At 54.2% G+C, this 16919-nt stretch overlaps 1 protein-coding gene across 3 annotated transcripts in view; it reads left to right on the top strand.

The window, feature by feature from the left end:
• FLT1 (fms related receptor tyrosine kinase 1) overlaps positions 1–16919 on the top strand; it is a 139578-nt gene that overhangs the window by 87771 nt on the left and 34888 nt on the right. The window contains exons 15-16 of one of the 3 annotated variants that reach the window (XM_036228397.1): positions 11068–11199; positions 14644–15447. In XM_036228397.1, coding sequence (XP_036084290.1) covers positions 11068–11199; positions 14644–14690 — 179 coding nt within the window. In that variant the 3' untranslated portion in view covers positions 14691–15447. Of the gene's footprint in view, positions 1–2992; positions 3710–11067; positions 11200–14643; positions 15448–16919 lie in introns of those variants that run through there. The other 2 variants (XM_036228396.1, XM_036228398.1) reach the window with 2 other exon arrangements.

Below are 16919 nucleotides of genomic sequence, written 5' to 3'. Positions count from 1 at the left end.
GGCGTCAGTCCTCACACCTGAGCGCTGCCCACGCGGTAGGCTCTCGGCCGTCGTTCGCTGAGCACAGACAGTGGAAGGGAGTAAAAGAGGAAACAGGAAATATGTGTGAAGAAACAAAGGCAGGAAGCCTCCGAATCAGGACCAAATGAAGCAGCTACTGGGAGCGTTAGGCAGGGCAGGCCGGGCACGAACTGCCGAAGGAGGACGGACACTGGAGACGTGTCTACTCGAACGCAATGGGCGCAGCGGGAGTGGGCCAGCTCACGTGGGCGTCACGTGACGGCCTGGGCGTGGAGGAAAACCAGCGTGCGTGGCCGGCACTGCAAACGCTCCACGCAGGAGCCTTCGCTGGCGACACGGGCCGTCGGCCGGTCCTGCGGGCCGCGGTCTGACTCCTGGGGGCACACAGGTGGTGTCGCCCCTTTAAGAAGCGTCCACTTCCGCTGGGCTGAGAGGTAAAAGCTCTGCAGGCAGACCTGGGGCCGCGGTCTGAGGTCGCCTCGGCGGGCGTGGGCCTCCCGAGAGTCTCCGTTACTTCTCTGGCCAGCAGCCCAAGGGACCGGCAGCTCCTCCACACGATCGAACATCACCTTTCTACCTCACACTTCCCAGATTCTCCTGCGAGGTCCCAAATGCGTTCAAAGGGCACACTGTGTGACAAGCAGTGCTGCCGGCGGCCTACTCGACGGTGGCGCTGTTAAGGACTCAGGGGACACTTGTGAAGCGGGTATGGCGAAGGTCTGTGCAGCCTCGTCTACGCCAGGGCGAGGCATGAATATCCGCGCAAATAACCGTGCAGAGACCATTGTTTCTGAAAAGGTCGTTAGAGTATTTCAGAGAACGGAAGGCAATACTGACCTGAGATGTTTTTAATAAAGCCTGCCTGAACCCAAAAACCCATCATCAAACTATTACCTAAATTGCTATGGCAGTAAAACATTTCTAGAATATTTTGAGATTAAAGCAGTAGGATTGGAACAAGAAAGCATTTAGAAAGCATAAGTTCTGTCTCCAGTAGACTGAGGTCGGAACAGGAGAGACTCACTCTAACGCACCGTTTTCCTTCCTAAATGGCATCTCAGTCGCTAGGACTGCCTAGCGACCTAAAGGGGCATCTTTCCTGTCATCGCTGTATCACTGACACCAAACTTCTGCACCCGTAGTGCATGTTCAGGTTGCGTGACCTGCTGTGCTGGTGAGTGCATGGACGGAACCGCACGTGACGTGGGAAGTGGTTGTCACAGATCCAGGAAAGATCGCAAGGAGGACAGGGAGAGATGGACGGGAATGCCAACGCCAGGGATAACACTCTGTCGCCCTCAGGACTGTTGCGCTCGGGCTTTAGGATTAGTAGCTTTGCTCGATTCTAACTGAGAATGCAATTCAGAAACGTCAAGCATCTTCTGCAAAATTCGAGTAGTAACTGCCCTTCGTTTCTCACGAAACCCATCTGTTCGGGGCATTAAGAAATCCTGCGGAAATGAAACGTACCGCAGTGCCCGGCGCGCGTGCGCAGTGCGCGGGAAGGCGGGCCGGCCGCCGTTTGTCGCCCCCACTCGGCCAGTGGGCCTGGCTATGTGCCCAGACCACGGGAAGCCTGGCTTCTCCAGCAGATGCGCCAGTAGCTCCCCCCGCCCCCCCCCCCCCCGCCAGAATCTTCAGACCCGCTCTCAGGTTTAGCTGCACCTTGAGGGGCATCCACAGGCAATGCCACAGCTCCAAGACTGCGTCCCCTCCTAAGGGTCAGCGTCCCTTCAGAAGGTGAGGAAAAGGGATGGAGCTAAGGCGGGGAGGACGTAGCACCTGCAGGCGCTGGGGGGCTCGGAGCCGGGGCTCGGAGCCTGGCCCTGCGCAGTGGAAGCCGAGCACGTGGCCCTGTGCCCTGCGCCGCTCGCAGCGACCTGCTCACACCTGGCTGGCTCAGGGAGACTGACAGGTACGGCTGGGGAGTTCCACGGTTCACGGCCAGGAAAGTAAAGGGACCCGGCAGTAAAGCTCCATTTTGCACTGGAAATCAGTACAAGTCGTTTATGGAGAATCAGTCTTGGCCCCAAATAGGTCTCTGTATGGTCGAGGTCCAGCGCGGTTAGGTCCTGCGCAGGCGCGCGCGGCGCCGGGCAACGCCTAGTGCTTTGCCCAAAGAAAATGTCTCCGATGTCTTCTCCGGCACAGCATTCTCGTCCCCATTCGGACCAGAGAAGCCTGGGAAGCTGACGGCCACAGCCAGACCCGAAGACGGGTGGGCACACGTCAGGCGACACAAACCCATTCACATCTGCGGCAGGGGCCCCTCCGAGCTGTTTTAAGTGTGGGTTGCACGCTTTTATAAAGGCCCTGAATTTTCCATGAAAAATTTACAATGTAAGCAATGGGAGAGAACTTGTCAGTGTAGACATCCCTTCGGAAAGAGCCTCTCCCTTTTTTGTTATTGAGATGTTACCATCGCAACCACAAAGGCGTGCAGCCTGTGCCGCTGGGTGCGCGCGCAGCATGCGCCACCCCCGCGACGTAGCTGCGGAGCTCGTCCAGCCTCTCGCAGAGACCTCGTGCCCACTCAAGCGCCTCCCTTCTGACTACGAAGTGACCTCTTTTGATCCTTTGACCTCTTGCAACACATGGCACTATAGTTTGACACGGCCAAGGTCGGCAGCTCGTTTTGTGTGAAGAGCAGTCAATACCTGAGGGACCAGCATCAGGGGAAAAGAAATGGGGAACGCGGAAAAGCTAAGAGGACAGACATAAATACGGGGCTGTGATGGGGGAGCGGAGGGTCCCAGCAGCCGTCCAGAGATCTCAGGGACTGTACCGTCCAAAGTCACTCAGCCCAAAACTACAGTCCCTGCCTGGGCTATTCGTGGGAGGGGGTCTCAGTCCCCAACTTACGCTGAAGGCTGGGTGGCTGAAGAGGGAAAACTCACATGTTATATTAGACACGTCTTCTCGGTCACTTAGCAAAATGGCTAGATGAGGTTTTCCTATTTTACACGTCTAGACTTTGCATGGAACGCTGCCTGTCTGCAAGCACGAACTCGAAGCAGTTTAACCAGGACCTGAAGTGACGCCTAGCAGTGCAACTGGGGTCACCACCATGCCCGACTCGATCAAGGAGAGTACGCACACAAATAACCTCAGATAACCTGCCCAGCGACCTCCACCCACTGCTCGCCTGACTCAAATCGCTGCCGAGAAAGTCAGATTAGGAAAGGTTATTTCCCCTCCATGCCACATCCAAGCGATAAGCTTGATTTCTGCGTAATCTCCTGCTAGCTAGGAGCCTTAAACACTAAGACTGTGTATTAGCTTACGGAGCCATTGCGTTCAATGCCATTATAATTAAACTGAATGTCGCTGAAAAATAAAACAGAAAACATACTATATGCCATGCCACTCCCACACGCACGCACACACATACACACACTCCCACACACACACTCTCTCTCACACACACACACACACACACACTTTATAAGGGGCCAATAATCTGATGGAATGGGTTCTGACTCGTCCTTTTTTTACTTTAATCCAAAGTTGTATAATCTTGTGAGGTATAGACCTACTTTCCTTGCTTCGGCAATACTTTATCATTCTATATGTAGTCAATAGCAAATGTTTAAGCATTTGGATCGAATGTAGCTTTTAAATTCAAATTCAATTGCTCTTTGCTGATGGTAAAGAAGCCTACAACTTCATTAAATACGGAATACGTGAACACATTGTCATTGTAAACGATTACATAGTACAGAAATAGAATAAGTGATAAAAATCTCCCTTATGGAGGATGAACACATGGTAACTGTTGATGTGTATTCTGTCAACAATTTTCCACTTTTTACCTATATATGCGCATATACATAAGTGTGAGGCACACACACACACGTGTGTGGGGGACAAATGACAGATGGGATTCAGTCATTCGTTCATTCAGCAGCTTTGCATTCGGTGAGAGCAGCTCCATGCCGGGCACACAGTAGGTGCGGGAAGAAGACGGGGACTTTGAATCTACATTCTCGTGCAAGATGACAGGTGATAAGTAACAACTGCTGGATGAACAGACCCTGGGTTACAGGGAGGGACCAGTCGCGGGTCACGCGGGAAAGCCAGGAGCTCTGAGTCAATCTGCGCCGAGACAACGCTGTGCGGTGTGTTTTATGACTGGCTTTCGTCACGTATATCTTGGAGATATTTCTACATCAGTACATATTATTCTGTTTCATTCTTTTTAGTGGCCAGACACTATGATATGGTATATATTCCCATTATTTATATAGCTATTCTTCTATCAATAGTACTGCATTGTGTAAGAGGTTACCTTAACCTCTCATGCAATGTAATACCGTTTATTTCCCTGTCTGAAAAAGGCCATAGAAACAGAACTGACTGCATACACACAGAAAGGCCGCTGCGGGTAAATGGCTGTATCCCGCAGTATAAATGCATCCAGCCTCACGAGGGGCTGTGGCAACTCTGAACATAGCACAAGACCCTACTGGGGCAGGGATGAGTGCGCGTGTGTGTACACATGAGTGTGTACATGTGTGTGCATGCACATGTGTGTTTACAATTTATAGACATACATAGTCGATGGCTACAGTTTTACAGCTGATAACCACAGAGTTAGCAACACTCGACGCATCTTTCAAGACCACTCGAAGGGCCTGAATCATCCTGAAATACTTAATTAGCACAAAGGCAAAGTTCACAGAGAAGAGGCACAAAAACGCTCATTTCTAAATGTTTACAAAAGACGTGTTTGGGGCACGGTTTCAAGGTGCTCCCTTCAGCCATAAGCCCTCCAGGTCGACCAGTTTACAGTGTCCCAAAAGCGTTTGGAAACTATTCCGTTATCATAACCGAGTTCCCTAAGTTAAACAGCGGAGCTCTCGACATCACCCCAAACAGAAGGGCCTTTGGTTACGGCTTCCCCCCGCCCCATCACCGGGAGAGGGACGTGGTACCGTTCTCTCACCCCGTCCTCGGTCTCATCCCTCCTAAGAGCTCCCCCTTCTCTGTCTCCTTCACGGCTGCAGAAACGCAGTCGCGCTGGGGATCGCGCTGCCATGAGACCCCTTTAGACCCCGTGCTGTACACATCTCACGATTCTCTTCCCACCAACGCGTCGCCACGGAGGCCGCTGCTCACTGTGTCTCAGATTATTCCGCATCTCGCCATCTCCTTTCCTTACATCTGCCAAGGCTCTGCCATGACGCTTGAGTTAGGGCAAAATCCTCCACAGAGCGGGAAGAAGCCTCACAGTGACCACCGAACACTCCGGAACCAACCACCTCTGTAGTTCCGCCTAGCGAATCCATCGTGCCTCATTTCCCAATGTTGTAAGCCTACGTAGTTCGTTAAACTCGGATTTCTGTTCCCCAGAGACAGTTTCCCCAACCTCCAAAGCTAACAGCACATGAAACCTCCTGTGTGCTCTTTGTGGGAAGTCGATCAGACGTCCTGTCCCCAGTTTCTCAGGGTGACCTCTAGCCATCTTGACTCTGTACCTGCAGCACCTAGGACTGTACACAGCAGCAGCATCGCAGCCGCCATTTACTGAAAATACACCAGGTGCCAGGTTCAAAAACGTTATCACTTAGTTGGAGAGCCAAGACTCATAACATAACAAACAACATTTACTTTCTCCTTCATTAAAACAACAAACATATTAATCACGTACCATGAGTCGTCTTGCTATATTCTAGAGAAAGAGAAACGGGCCTTACCTTTGAAAACGTCCACACAGAGTCGACTGGTGAATCCACTGGATACGAATCAGCTCCTCGGACGGGGCAGTCTGGGGTCGGCTTCATGAACGGATGTCAGTTGAATTGGACTTTGATGGGTGAAGAAGAGGTTTTCAATGATGACCACTAATTTGGCCACATTGGATGGACGTAACGTTGCCTAAATCAGAGGCAGAGATGCTCAACGGAGCAAGGGAGCGGGAGTCGCTGGCCGGACTGGCGACGGGTCAGAGCCTCGCGTCGGGAGCGGGAGGCAGGCGCACAGCGGCCTGCATTGTGTCCGCGGGTACCCCGAAGCCCTGGGGAGCCCCCCCCCTCGGTGGAGCGTGGATCACACTCGAGCCCCGCGCTCCCTTGGGCATCGTGGCGCTCACAGGCAAGTGGCAAGACCGCCCTTCGCCTTCCAGAAAAATGGGAAGAAATGCAACTTTTTGTAAAGTCCCTTAAAAATGTTAAAACCTGAAGAGGTTGGACCCACGTTTAAGATTCAGATTGCACGCCATGGATAAAGGTACAGCCCAACATCACCGACCCTGAGCCGCAAGCCCAGCAGCAACCGGCAGGGGCGGCGAGTCTCCTCATCAGATTCCTGGGGGTGCGGGCAGCGAGGAGTCTCCTCATCAGGTTCCCGGGGTGCGCCGCACGTCCCCGTGGAACTTGCTCAGCGGGAAGCGCTCCTGGACCATGAAACTACCCGACTTGGCCGCTCTGAGCTCCGCGAGCTGAGCTCCTTGACGGGAGGATGGTGCAGGCAGCCCACATGCGGCTCCAGGACCGAGGCGAGCCGGCCCGCCTGCAGGCTGCAAGTCAACACTGCCGCGTGGGGCGTCGGCCCTGGCCGTGCCCAAGCCCCAAGACCTGACCTTCGCGAACACCGCGAAGCTCCCTGCCTGCCTCGCCCCTAACTGCCCATCGCCACCGTCTTGGTTTCCTCGGACATCTGCTCGGTTGCTGAGCGGCAGCGGCCGGCGGCCGGCACAGCACTAGGTACTAAGGACTCAGTAACCAATGAGGCAGAGTGGCGCTCCCCAGAGCCCAGAGTGGACGGTCGCAGGCTGGCCGCCCAAGGGTGAGCGCCAGAGCAGGGGCCCGCACGAGGGGGCACGACAGCACCGGAGGAGGGGCTCAGGAGCATCGGAGGACGTGTGCGGAGACAGCGAGGCCTGTCGCGAGCTGCCAGGCGGGTGTGGCTCGCACCGCGGACCCGCGGGGACAGCAGCCGGGAAGCCGGAGCCAGACCAGGGGGGCCTCTGCTCGGTAAGAACACAGGGGCGTGTCTGCACCTGCGCCCTCGACGCCAGAGCCGCGTCGCGTCCGCTTGGCACATGCGCTGTCACTGGCCCTCGCCGCATTCACGGACGTCGATTTGGTCCCCAACATCCAAAAACCATGAGCTTTAAAACTCAGAAGACAATACTGGACTCAAATTCACTAATTTCAGCTGACCGGAGCGAATGCCCCAGCCATGGACGGGACTCGGGCCTTCTCCGCTCCACAGATGCCCCCACCCCGCCCCCACCCGGCCCCACGATCTCATCCCCCACCCCTCGCGTTATGTGCCTGGCCCCTGAAGACAACAACTTTTGCAAACCCTGCCCTGGGGCCTGTGACCCAACCTGACACGGCCCTGCGGTGAAGGAATAAACCACCAGCACCCCCGGGATCGTCGCGTCCTAGCGGCTGGCGGCACCCAGGCGGTCCCTCCAGAAGCGCGCGGCCTGCGAGGAGACACGTTCCCAGGTGTGTTCCACACGTTAGACCTCGTGACCCACGCCCGAAGGCCAGCGACAAAGCTCGCACAGTGACTCGACCAAGAACCCAATACCCTTTGGCATAACCACAAACATTACAACATATCTAGGATTAAACACAACTAAAGAACGAGGTAATTAAGGAGGCGAGTCATAAAACCACCAAACGACATAAAAGAAGGGCTAAATAACTCAAGGATATTTGATATTCTTGGATGAAAATATTAATGATTAAGTTAAACCTTTTTTGGCCCGTTTTTACAGGTCAAAACATTGGCAATTTCGTTCGGTTCAACCTAAAAATAAAAATGACTCTCCCCCAACTGTCATATAAATCCAGTGGGATTCCCACCGACACCCCAACAGCGCTTTCCACAGAATTCGACAAGCTGACCCTGCAATTCACGTTGAAGTATAAAGGGCTGAGAGACACTTGTGAAGAAGGGGTCACGCCACACCAGATTCCGACACATTGCCCAGTCCCCATAGCTTGTGTGGGACAGATAAACGGGTCACGGTGAACGGGTCACGTGCCCGAGCACACGACCAAAAAATACGTGGAAGCTTCGTATCTGACAGAACAGACACCACAATTCAATGGAAAAAAACAGCTTAGTGAGGAAAAGCCGCTGAGATAACTGGCGATTTATACGGTAAAAATCGGACCCTTACCTCACGTCATACACACACTCCTCTCTCCGAAAAAATCCAGGTGGGTGAAAGACCTAAGTAAGAGAAGACGAAACTCTAAATCAATCTTCTAAACAGATTTTTTGCATGTATAGAAGAGCATACAAAGGCATATACTTTCTTTATATCAGAGTAAGAAAGGACTCTTTTTAAACAAGTGATGACGAAAAGAACAAAGGATAATGGAAATCATTGATAAATTTGACATCATAATTTTAAAAGCTTTTGTACTAAAAATCCACCATAAACAAAGTTGAAAAGACTGTTCGTGGAATGCAGGAAGACTGGCCACACATTTCACCAACAAAAGATCTGTAGCCAAGACACGTTAAAAAAGAAAAAACAAACTGTAATCATTGAAAGGCAAGTAAGCCAACAGAAAAATGGGCGTAGGACACACACAGACGATTCATAGGAAAGGAGCCTGAGTGGCCAACAACAATGAGCCAAGATGTCCCGCCACGCCAGCGAGCAGAGAACTACAGATTACGCCCACGGCGAGACGCCCTTCTGCACTCAGCATGTGGCCATCGGTCAGAGCACCCGACAGTACCAGCATCGGCACGGACACGGGGGAAGGACGGCGACGCGCTGCTGGCCGGAGTGTAACTGATGCCCGCTGAAAGGCGGTTTCGCTGCATGGGGGAGGGCCGACACGGGATAACCCTGGGCAGCACGGGTACACACACGGTGAGGGCGCGCCTGTGGCAGGTGCGCGTCGCAGCCGCCTCTGTAACAGCAAAACACGTGACGACAGCATCGCAAAAAAGAAAAAGGCGAGTGGCACCTACCTAACCGTCCTCTGGCAGAGCAGTGGGTTTTTTGAATCTGTGGCTTCTTTCTACAATGGAGTGTCATACCTCGGTTAAAAACAAACTCCATCTACACATGTCAACTAGGATAAATATTAAAACACTGCTCAACAGGAAAAAAAGTCAAAAAAGCACACATACGGCGTGATACCATTTATTTAGAATTTTTTAATTCACAAAACAACGTTACCTATTCTACGGAGACACGTGCCTGTGGAGAATAGCACAGGAACGTCCGTGAGCTTGGCACACGCGGCTGCGGGACGGCGGCCCTGGAAAGCGAGGCCGAGGGGCCGTGTTCGCATGGGGGCGTGTGAGGCAAAGATGGCAAAACGGCAGATGCTCATCATCACGGCGGGTGCACGGGTGATATTTTCTTCTTGTTAAAGGTTTAAAGTTAATCATGATGAAAAAAATTGAACTAAAAAGAGCGCCCACTTTGAACAGCTGAGCTCCTCGTGCGACAGAGCCTGCGTCCCGGGAGTCGGGGCGTGGAGGGGGCGAGGCGCCAGGCGAACGCCCCGAAGCAGCTGGGGGACGGCCGCGCGCAGGCGTGGGCAGAGGCTTGGGGGGATCGACGGCGGGAGCGGGGCTGAGAAAGGGCCTCGCGGGGCTCGGAGCGGCTTCCGGCGGGGATGCGCCGTGGCCGTGGCCGTGGTGTCCGAGGGGCTGTGCCTGCCGACCCTGGCCACCGTCTCGCCCCGCCGTCCCGCAGGCGGTGGCCAGAGGTGGCTCGGCCAGGCGTCGGCGCGCCGCCCCGGCACTGACCCGTCCCCTCCGCTGCGCGCCTGGCCCCGGGGTGACGCCCAGGCCCTCCGACCGCACTTGCTCACGGCGCCATTTAAGCCGGGCCCTCGGGGACGGAAAGCGTGCCGGGGCCAGGCCCGCTGGCACACGTGGGGCGCTGCCGTCACACACGCCACGCCGCTGACCGCGCGTCCGTGCGGGCTGCGTGCGCTGTCGCCGGCGCTGTCGCAGCTCAGCTCGCAGCAGTTGCGCGCCCCGCGAAGTCGGTGTTGGCCGCGCCTTACCGCCGGGAGCGGCGCCGGGAGATGCGCGGCTGGGCGGCGGGGCCGGGCGCATGGTCCGCCTGGCGCTCCTTCCCCGCCGCCCCGATGGGACCCGCCCCGGCCCCTGCCTGAAGCGCGGCCAGCGCTGGACGCCCAGCTGCCACTCTGTCCTCGCTGCGTCCCTCCTGCGCTCCCCCCGGACTAGCCTTCAGTCACCTTTTCAACTCCTCAGAACGGGTGCTCTGAAAACAGAAAGGGCTCCCAGACCCACGAAAGAATGGTCAAAGAATCACGCAACGATCATGATCGCCGTCAAACAAGCAAAGTTTTGTGTTTCATACTTTTTTAGGTGCTTCTGCTCGGTACCAGCAGGACAAGGCTAAAACAGTGTCTTACCCTCTGCTGTTAGAAGTGTTAATTGCTATTATCTTTTTTTGAAGGCAATTTGGCTATATGAACCAACAGCTTTTGCCCTAATAAATCTTTTTCATCTCAGACTTCATTGCTACTTGCAATTACATTATTTATTTGTAATTCTCCAGAGCTATAATCAAGCCCTTTGTAGGCGAGGATTTCTTTACCTTGCTTATTAGTGTATCGCCAGCATCTCAGTCTAAGTCAGAGAAAGCCAGAAGAGATGCTGTAGGCTAATTCTCAGACCTAGAATAGTGTAATACCAAGTGCTCAAAAAATATTATATAAATGAACAAATTGTAAAGATGTCCACTTTTAAAAGACTAAAGGAAAAATATCAGGAAGGTAAGATCGTACATTTTCTTTATGCTTTCCAATAATTCTCAAATTTTCTACATTGAATATATCTTTTATAATCTGGGGAAATACAAACTATTAAAACTAATAAAATACAGCCTATAGTCTGTCTGGTCAGGCCCCCTCGATCAGTGTGGAAAGCCTGGGCCAGAGCCAGCAAGGACGCAGGCCCGCCCTGGGCGGCTGGCGCGGGGGCCTCCTTGTCTGAGCACGTCTCGACGGGAGGGGGCCATGTCACGGGGGAGCCGGTTCTGTTTGCCACCCAGGCTCGCTAATCGAACCTCTCGCTCCGCAGGGATTATCTTAGGACCAGGAAGCAGCACGCTGTTCATTGAAAGGGTCACCGAAGAGGATGAGGGCATCTATCACTGCAAGGCCACCAACCAGAAGGGGTCTGCGGAGAGCTGGGCGCGCCTCACCGTGCAAGGTAACTGCGGCCGGAGCTGCTGCCCGCCCCCCCTCCCCAGTCCCTTGTTTCCCTGTTCGCTTAGCTTAGCTTTTCACCTCCAGGTCCCCTGCCAGCCCTCCCCCTCAGGTCTGCGCCTTCCCCTGGCCTCCTGCCCCTCCCCGTCCCGCTGGGAAGGGCCTGTCTGGTTCCACGCGGAGGCACAGGTGGAGACGGGCTGGCCGCTCTCAAGCGCGGCCACCCCAACAGTCCCTGGGGGTGGAAGAGAGGAAAGCCAGCCGCTAGCGTGATGACAGTGACCCAGACAATGGCCGGCGGCCACAGCTGAGAGAGAAATCCACGAAGGAGGACGGCACGTGGAGACGGGGGTGGGGGCGGGGGACCCACAGGCTGGAAACGGTTCACGCCTTCTCTGGGTCTCATTCCCATGAGCTAGACACGGCTTCCAAACGTCTGCACACGCTGCCTTTTAACATGACGTAAGCGGCAAAATGCTATCAGAGAAGATCAATACGTAACAAACAGACCACACTTAAGAAAAACACTCCAAGTGCTTCCTCTTTAGAGGCCTCGGAGTTTGTTTAGCAGCAAAATCCAAAGAGGCCTGACCCCGCCCTGGGCTGGGGCCATGTGGCCTCCATTCAGAAATAGTTCAGACCTCGATTTCAATTCTCCAAGAATCACCCAAACATAGCACTCACAGCGTCACCAAATATCAGAGTGGCACCTCCTAGATGTGACCGTCCACGGCACACTGAGGTGTCACAAGAAACGATGGAGTCTGATCGGAAGCCTGCGTCTCCACGCTCCCAGGAGACTCCAGACCGCGTATGGATTCTGGGGGGCCGGGGAGAGGGCGACAGACATCAGCTCTTCCGCCCCGCAGACTCGGGGACTCACACCGCGTACAGACTGTCACTCTGAGAGTTCGGGCTCCTTGAAACAGAGCATCGTTCCCCTTCTCTCACGTGTTGATTTCAGTCTCCCGAAAGGTCCGAAAGTCCTCGACCGCAAATACACACGCTCAGAAAGTCAAGAGCGACGCTCCCGGGTACTTTTAGTCACGGTTCTACTCGTCTCTCAATGACCCTTGTTTTAAAGGACGATTTCAACTCTTCTGCTTACACGGGGAGAAAACAGTTTATGAAGCGTGACTGTCTCTTTAACACCTTCTTCAAAGGGTCATTAATTAGTCCTAATGAGGACTCCAGATGGGGCCCCCAGGGAGTGGCAGCATCAGGCCGGGAGGGACCCCCACCTGAGAGGGTGCAGCAGCAGAGAGCTAGGAGGACCCCTAGCCCTCATCCAGGAGGTACCCCCCCAAGGCCTCACAACAACCTGCAATACACAGAGCGGTTCTTCCGGAACCCAGACCCGCAACGACGCACCCCGACCCGCCCCGCCCCAGCCACGCGCCTGTGCCCACCCCTCCCTCTGCTGGGGGTCGTGGGCCGGCCGTGGCCTGGGACGTTTGTGGTCCAGGCTCCCTCCCTGTTTTATCCAAATCCTCCTCATCCTCAAAAGCCAGTTTAGATGCCCCCCGGCCTGTAGCGCCCTCCAGGATGCCCACTGAGTCAGACATGCCTTTGCTGTCTCCTCTCCCACACCGTGGGTCCGGCGCCTTTCGGGGCTCGCCCCTGCCCGGCATCGTATTAAGGCCTACTCACTGACATGCTCTCCCCCCTACTGAACCACAAACCCTTGGGGCGGGAACTGTGTCTGACGGGGCTCTGGGCTCCGCAGCCACGCCCAGCACCTAGCAGGACACCGATGTTTATGTCGCACCTTGATGTGTGGGCACCGTGCTAGACCCCTGACGTACTTGTCCCACGCACTTCACCAGAATCCAAGGACGTGAAGAGCAGCATCTTCAGACTGGGATGGGGAGACGGAGACTCGACAAGGTTAACTTGCCTGCCCACGGTCGCACGACGCGCAGGCGGAGAGCCCGGGACCCGAGGCCGGCCTCTCGCCTTCGCAGCCCTGGGGTCCACGTGCCCCCCACCCCCCTCCTTGCGATGCACCTTAGGACCCCGTCTGCCAGGCCTGGGTGTAAGACGGAGCTTCCAGACTCTCAGTTACCCTCCTTTGGGTTTCTCCGTACCTGCGTCTAGATCTCCTACACTGATTCCTTTTCCCACTAATGTCACGCTTTTCTGAAAAGTCAGACGTTAAGCATACTGCTGCCACTAACTTGTCAGTTTCGGTCAGGCCGAGTCATTTGCTCTCGAGGAAAGGGGGTACTTTTCCCCTGAATTGCCCCTATCAGCTGCAGACACCCCGAGCCACGTCCTCTCTTGACATCACCTCTTAGCCCCCGAAAAAGCCCACCCGCTGCTCCTCTCGCCATCCTCGGGTCCACTCCCAAACTGCGCTCTTTTTAAATGGCCACTCTTACGACAGGCGACTCCCCCGCTTAAATCTTGCAGTGGTTCCCGCTCTCCTCCGCTCCTCTGCCTCAGGGGCTGCTCCTCCATCCTCCATCCTCGCCCCTCCCCCTCCCGCACGCCCAGCGCCCAGCTGGGCTGCACGCTGCTCTCCTCCCGGTCTGGTCTGCTGCGTTTTCGCCTGACCAGGCCTCCTCCCAGCTCGTCCTCCCCCTGCACACCCTTTAAAATTCACTTTCTCCGCACCGGACCTCCAGGCTCACCACTATTTGCCCCTCTGTGCTCCCATGGCCCTCGACGTGTACCTTGAACGCAAAGCTTATCGCTGCCTGTCAGTCTGAGAAAAGTAATACATACACCGTTCAAGGCAACAGAGATACGCCAGGTTCTGTTCACTGCGAACGCAACCACCTCTTTATCCGCCCAGGACTGTGCAGAACGTGCAAGCGGAAGCCGCGATCCCTAACGCAGTGGGTCTGAAGACCTAGCTAAAGGGAGATTGGGGGCGCGTGAAACAGTTAGTACCGGGTCAAGCAGCACTGTGAGCTCCTCCCAAGGGCAAAGCAGAAACACCAGCTGCTCTACGGGACCACGCGGTGCTGTTGCCGAGGGCTGAAGGAGTTCTTAGAGGCGACAAGGGATGGGGCGGGCACTTGCTCTCAAAAGGAGGCCTTGCAGGACGCTGGATGGGCAGGGTGAACGAGGCAGGAAGCAGACAGCAAGTTACGAGGCGGTTCTGGACCTTCTCCGTCGGTATCTTCCTTGGCGATAACGAAGTCTAAATAATGTCAAATATTTCCTATTGGCTAGTCCACAGAACGTTCTGAGGAATTTGTACTTTAGATTCATGACCTTTTTTCCCTCGTGCGGTATTAATTTTCAGTGTCATTTAGAGAAACGGTATAGTTCACAACATGGCCTCCCCCCCAACCCCACACACACACACACATCCATCCTCCTGTTTAGCCATCATTGCCCTCAGCTGCCATGCTTTTTGAGTTCTCGTGCCTGCGTTTCATAATTTTTCTGCTTGCTCTCTTTCTCTCTTGCTCTCTTTCATATTTTTTTCTGCTTTCAGAGCGAAGCTGTATCCAACCTCTTTGCTTAAAAATTGTGGTTAGCTGAGAAAACAGATGACCTGACCTGCAATCATCCAATCACACCCAAAATACTGTCCCCATTTGTGAGAGAAGCATGATCAAATGGAGCCATAGCCCTGATAGGATGACAAAACGGTGCAAGGAAATGAGAATGCTTAGCCCAAAAGAGAGACAACTTGGGCTCATGTGATTGCTTACTTCAGATGTTTAAGGAGCCTTCAGACCGAGGAGACATTTAACTCATTCTCTGATACACCAGAACCAGGAAAGGGAGATGACAGTGCCGTTTCAAGGAGGCGGCTTCGGCTCCAGTCGAGGGCATCATTTGGAGAAGGGAAATTTTTTTGCAAGTTGGTATCGTGTGGCTTATGAGTTAGCTGCAGTCTAATGGAAGCACTCTGGGCTCACTGAGTAAAGCTTCTGTGCTTGGATGCTGTTCGGACAGCTGGATACATACCTGCTTAGTGTTTTTACCTCCGAAACGAGATTCTCGCCCTAGACTCTAAGGCCTTGTTCTTCTCACTCTGGTGGCTGTGAAAGGTTTCCTGGCTTTGGACTGATTCCCCTGTATACGAAAGAGACCCTTCCCGCTGACCCATCTTGTCAGGCTGAGTTTAGGAAATGCAGCCGGCAAGTAAGTTGTGTCTGTGGCTATGTTTAACAGATTTAAAGAGGTCCGTGAATTCGCCAGGAAGGAAACTGTCTGCTCTTTTTATTTCCTTTGAAAAAGGATTCTTATACTCATAGATAAAACAATGTGTTATTTTTGTAGCTGAAAAGGATGAGTGGGCTGTGGAGTCAAAGTAGCTTCTTTAAATAATCAGGGGTCTTGTTTGGTTTGGACGGCCCAGGAGCACAGGGGAGCTCTCGGAGGGGAAGTTCCAACTTAAAAGCAACAAGACTGTTACTAACCAAAATAATTTCCGAAATTAACAGAGCGTGCCACAGCCCCTGGAACTCAGTGGGACTGTGACCGTGAAAGCATGGTGCATCTTCGTCCGGCGACTTACGATAACTATGTGCCATGATCATCACTGCAAGCCATGGCAACATGCACAAATGCATGCTCATAACCGATGAGGCCTTGCTATTGAGATGCTGTTTTGATAGCACGTATCGTCACACGGGAGAGAACCACCTGAACGCTAACCGCCGTTTTCGGCATCTCTGAGGGTGGCTGGTGGGCGCGCAGATGCGGACCGCACGGGGCTGCCGCGGGGCCCCGCAGTGGCGTCCGTGCCGCGGCCGCTGCACATTAACGCGTTTCGGGAAAGGACGTGCGCAGCAGGAAGCACGCGCTGGTCCTGGAGCAAGAGCCCCAGAGCGAGGACCAGGGGAGAGCGACGCAGCGCTGGGCTGGGTCTCCAGCGCCCCTTCGAGCACCCTTGGCTACTTCCCGTTTTCCGTTCCCCTCCAAACCCTGAGTGTCCTCCACAGCGGCGGCGCTGCTCCTGCACCTGCCCTGCATTCGCCCCCAGGCCTCTCCCGGCACGGGGGAGGATGCGAGGAGCTAACCCACACCCCACAGACGCTGCTGGCGACCGGCATGACTCCCTTCATGGGTGCTGGCAGTCCAGGGGGGTTTCTGGAGGAGAGGAGAGTGCTCAGGACAGAGATGACCTGGCCGCACTCTCATTTCACACAGGAAGGCGGGGGGCGGGGTACTCCTGCCTTTGGACCACAGATCTAAACAATGACATAAAGCTGTCCTCGGCCGAGAATTCAAAAATGTTGATGAAATTAATTCAGTTCTATTTTAGGCTAATCGAACATGCACATAATGTGCATTAGCCTACGTAACTTTTGCAATAATCCAATGAAGGATTTTTTTAGTACTGACAAGTAAGAAGCTGAGGCTCAGAGAGCCTCAGGACGTTGCCCAGGTCACCAAGCTGGGAAGTGGCAGAGCTGAGAACTGTTCCCCGCTCTGAAGCCAGGTGTGTCGCTGCTCACGAGCACCGTGACCTTGGGCAAACTGCTCGCCTCCTGGTGCTACAGAGTGCTCGTCTACACAACGGATGTCGATAATGGCAATCCAAATCGGCACATCTCATGCGGCATCTGGCGCAACATGGAAACTTAAAACACGAACTCACACCATTAGTTGCTAATAGGATAAAGCAAATCATGTTTCAACGAAACTTTCCGTATTCTAGTCTTCTTAGACTTAACCAGTGAGTCAGCCAAATGTTGGTCCAAACCACAAAAATCCTATTTGACCCAAGGATTTAACGCGCTGTCATAAAAAGGGTTT

Source organism: Rousettus aegyptiacus, unplaced genomic scaffold, assembly GCF_014176215.1.
Source record: "Rousettus aegyptiacus isolate mRouAeg1 unplaced genomic scaffold, mRouAeg1.p scaffold_m13_p_11, whole genome shotgun sequence".
In the NCBI taxonomy this organism is placed as follows: Eukaryota; Metazoa; Chordata; class Mammalia; order Chiroptera; family Pteropodidae; genus Rousettus; species Rousettus aegyptiacus.
Note: the sequence above shows the minus strand (reverse complement) of the source record. Positions and strands in the feature narration are given on the sequence as shown.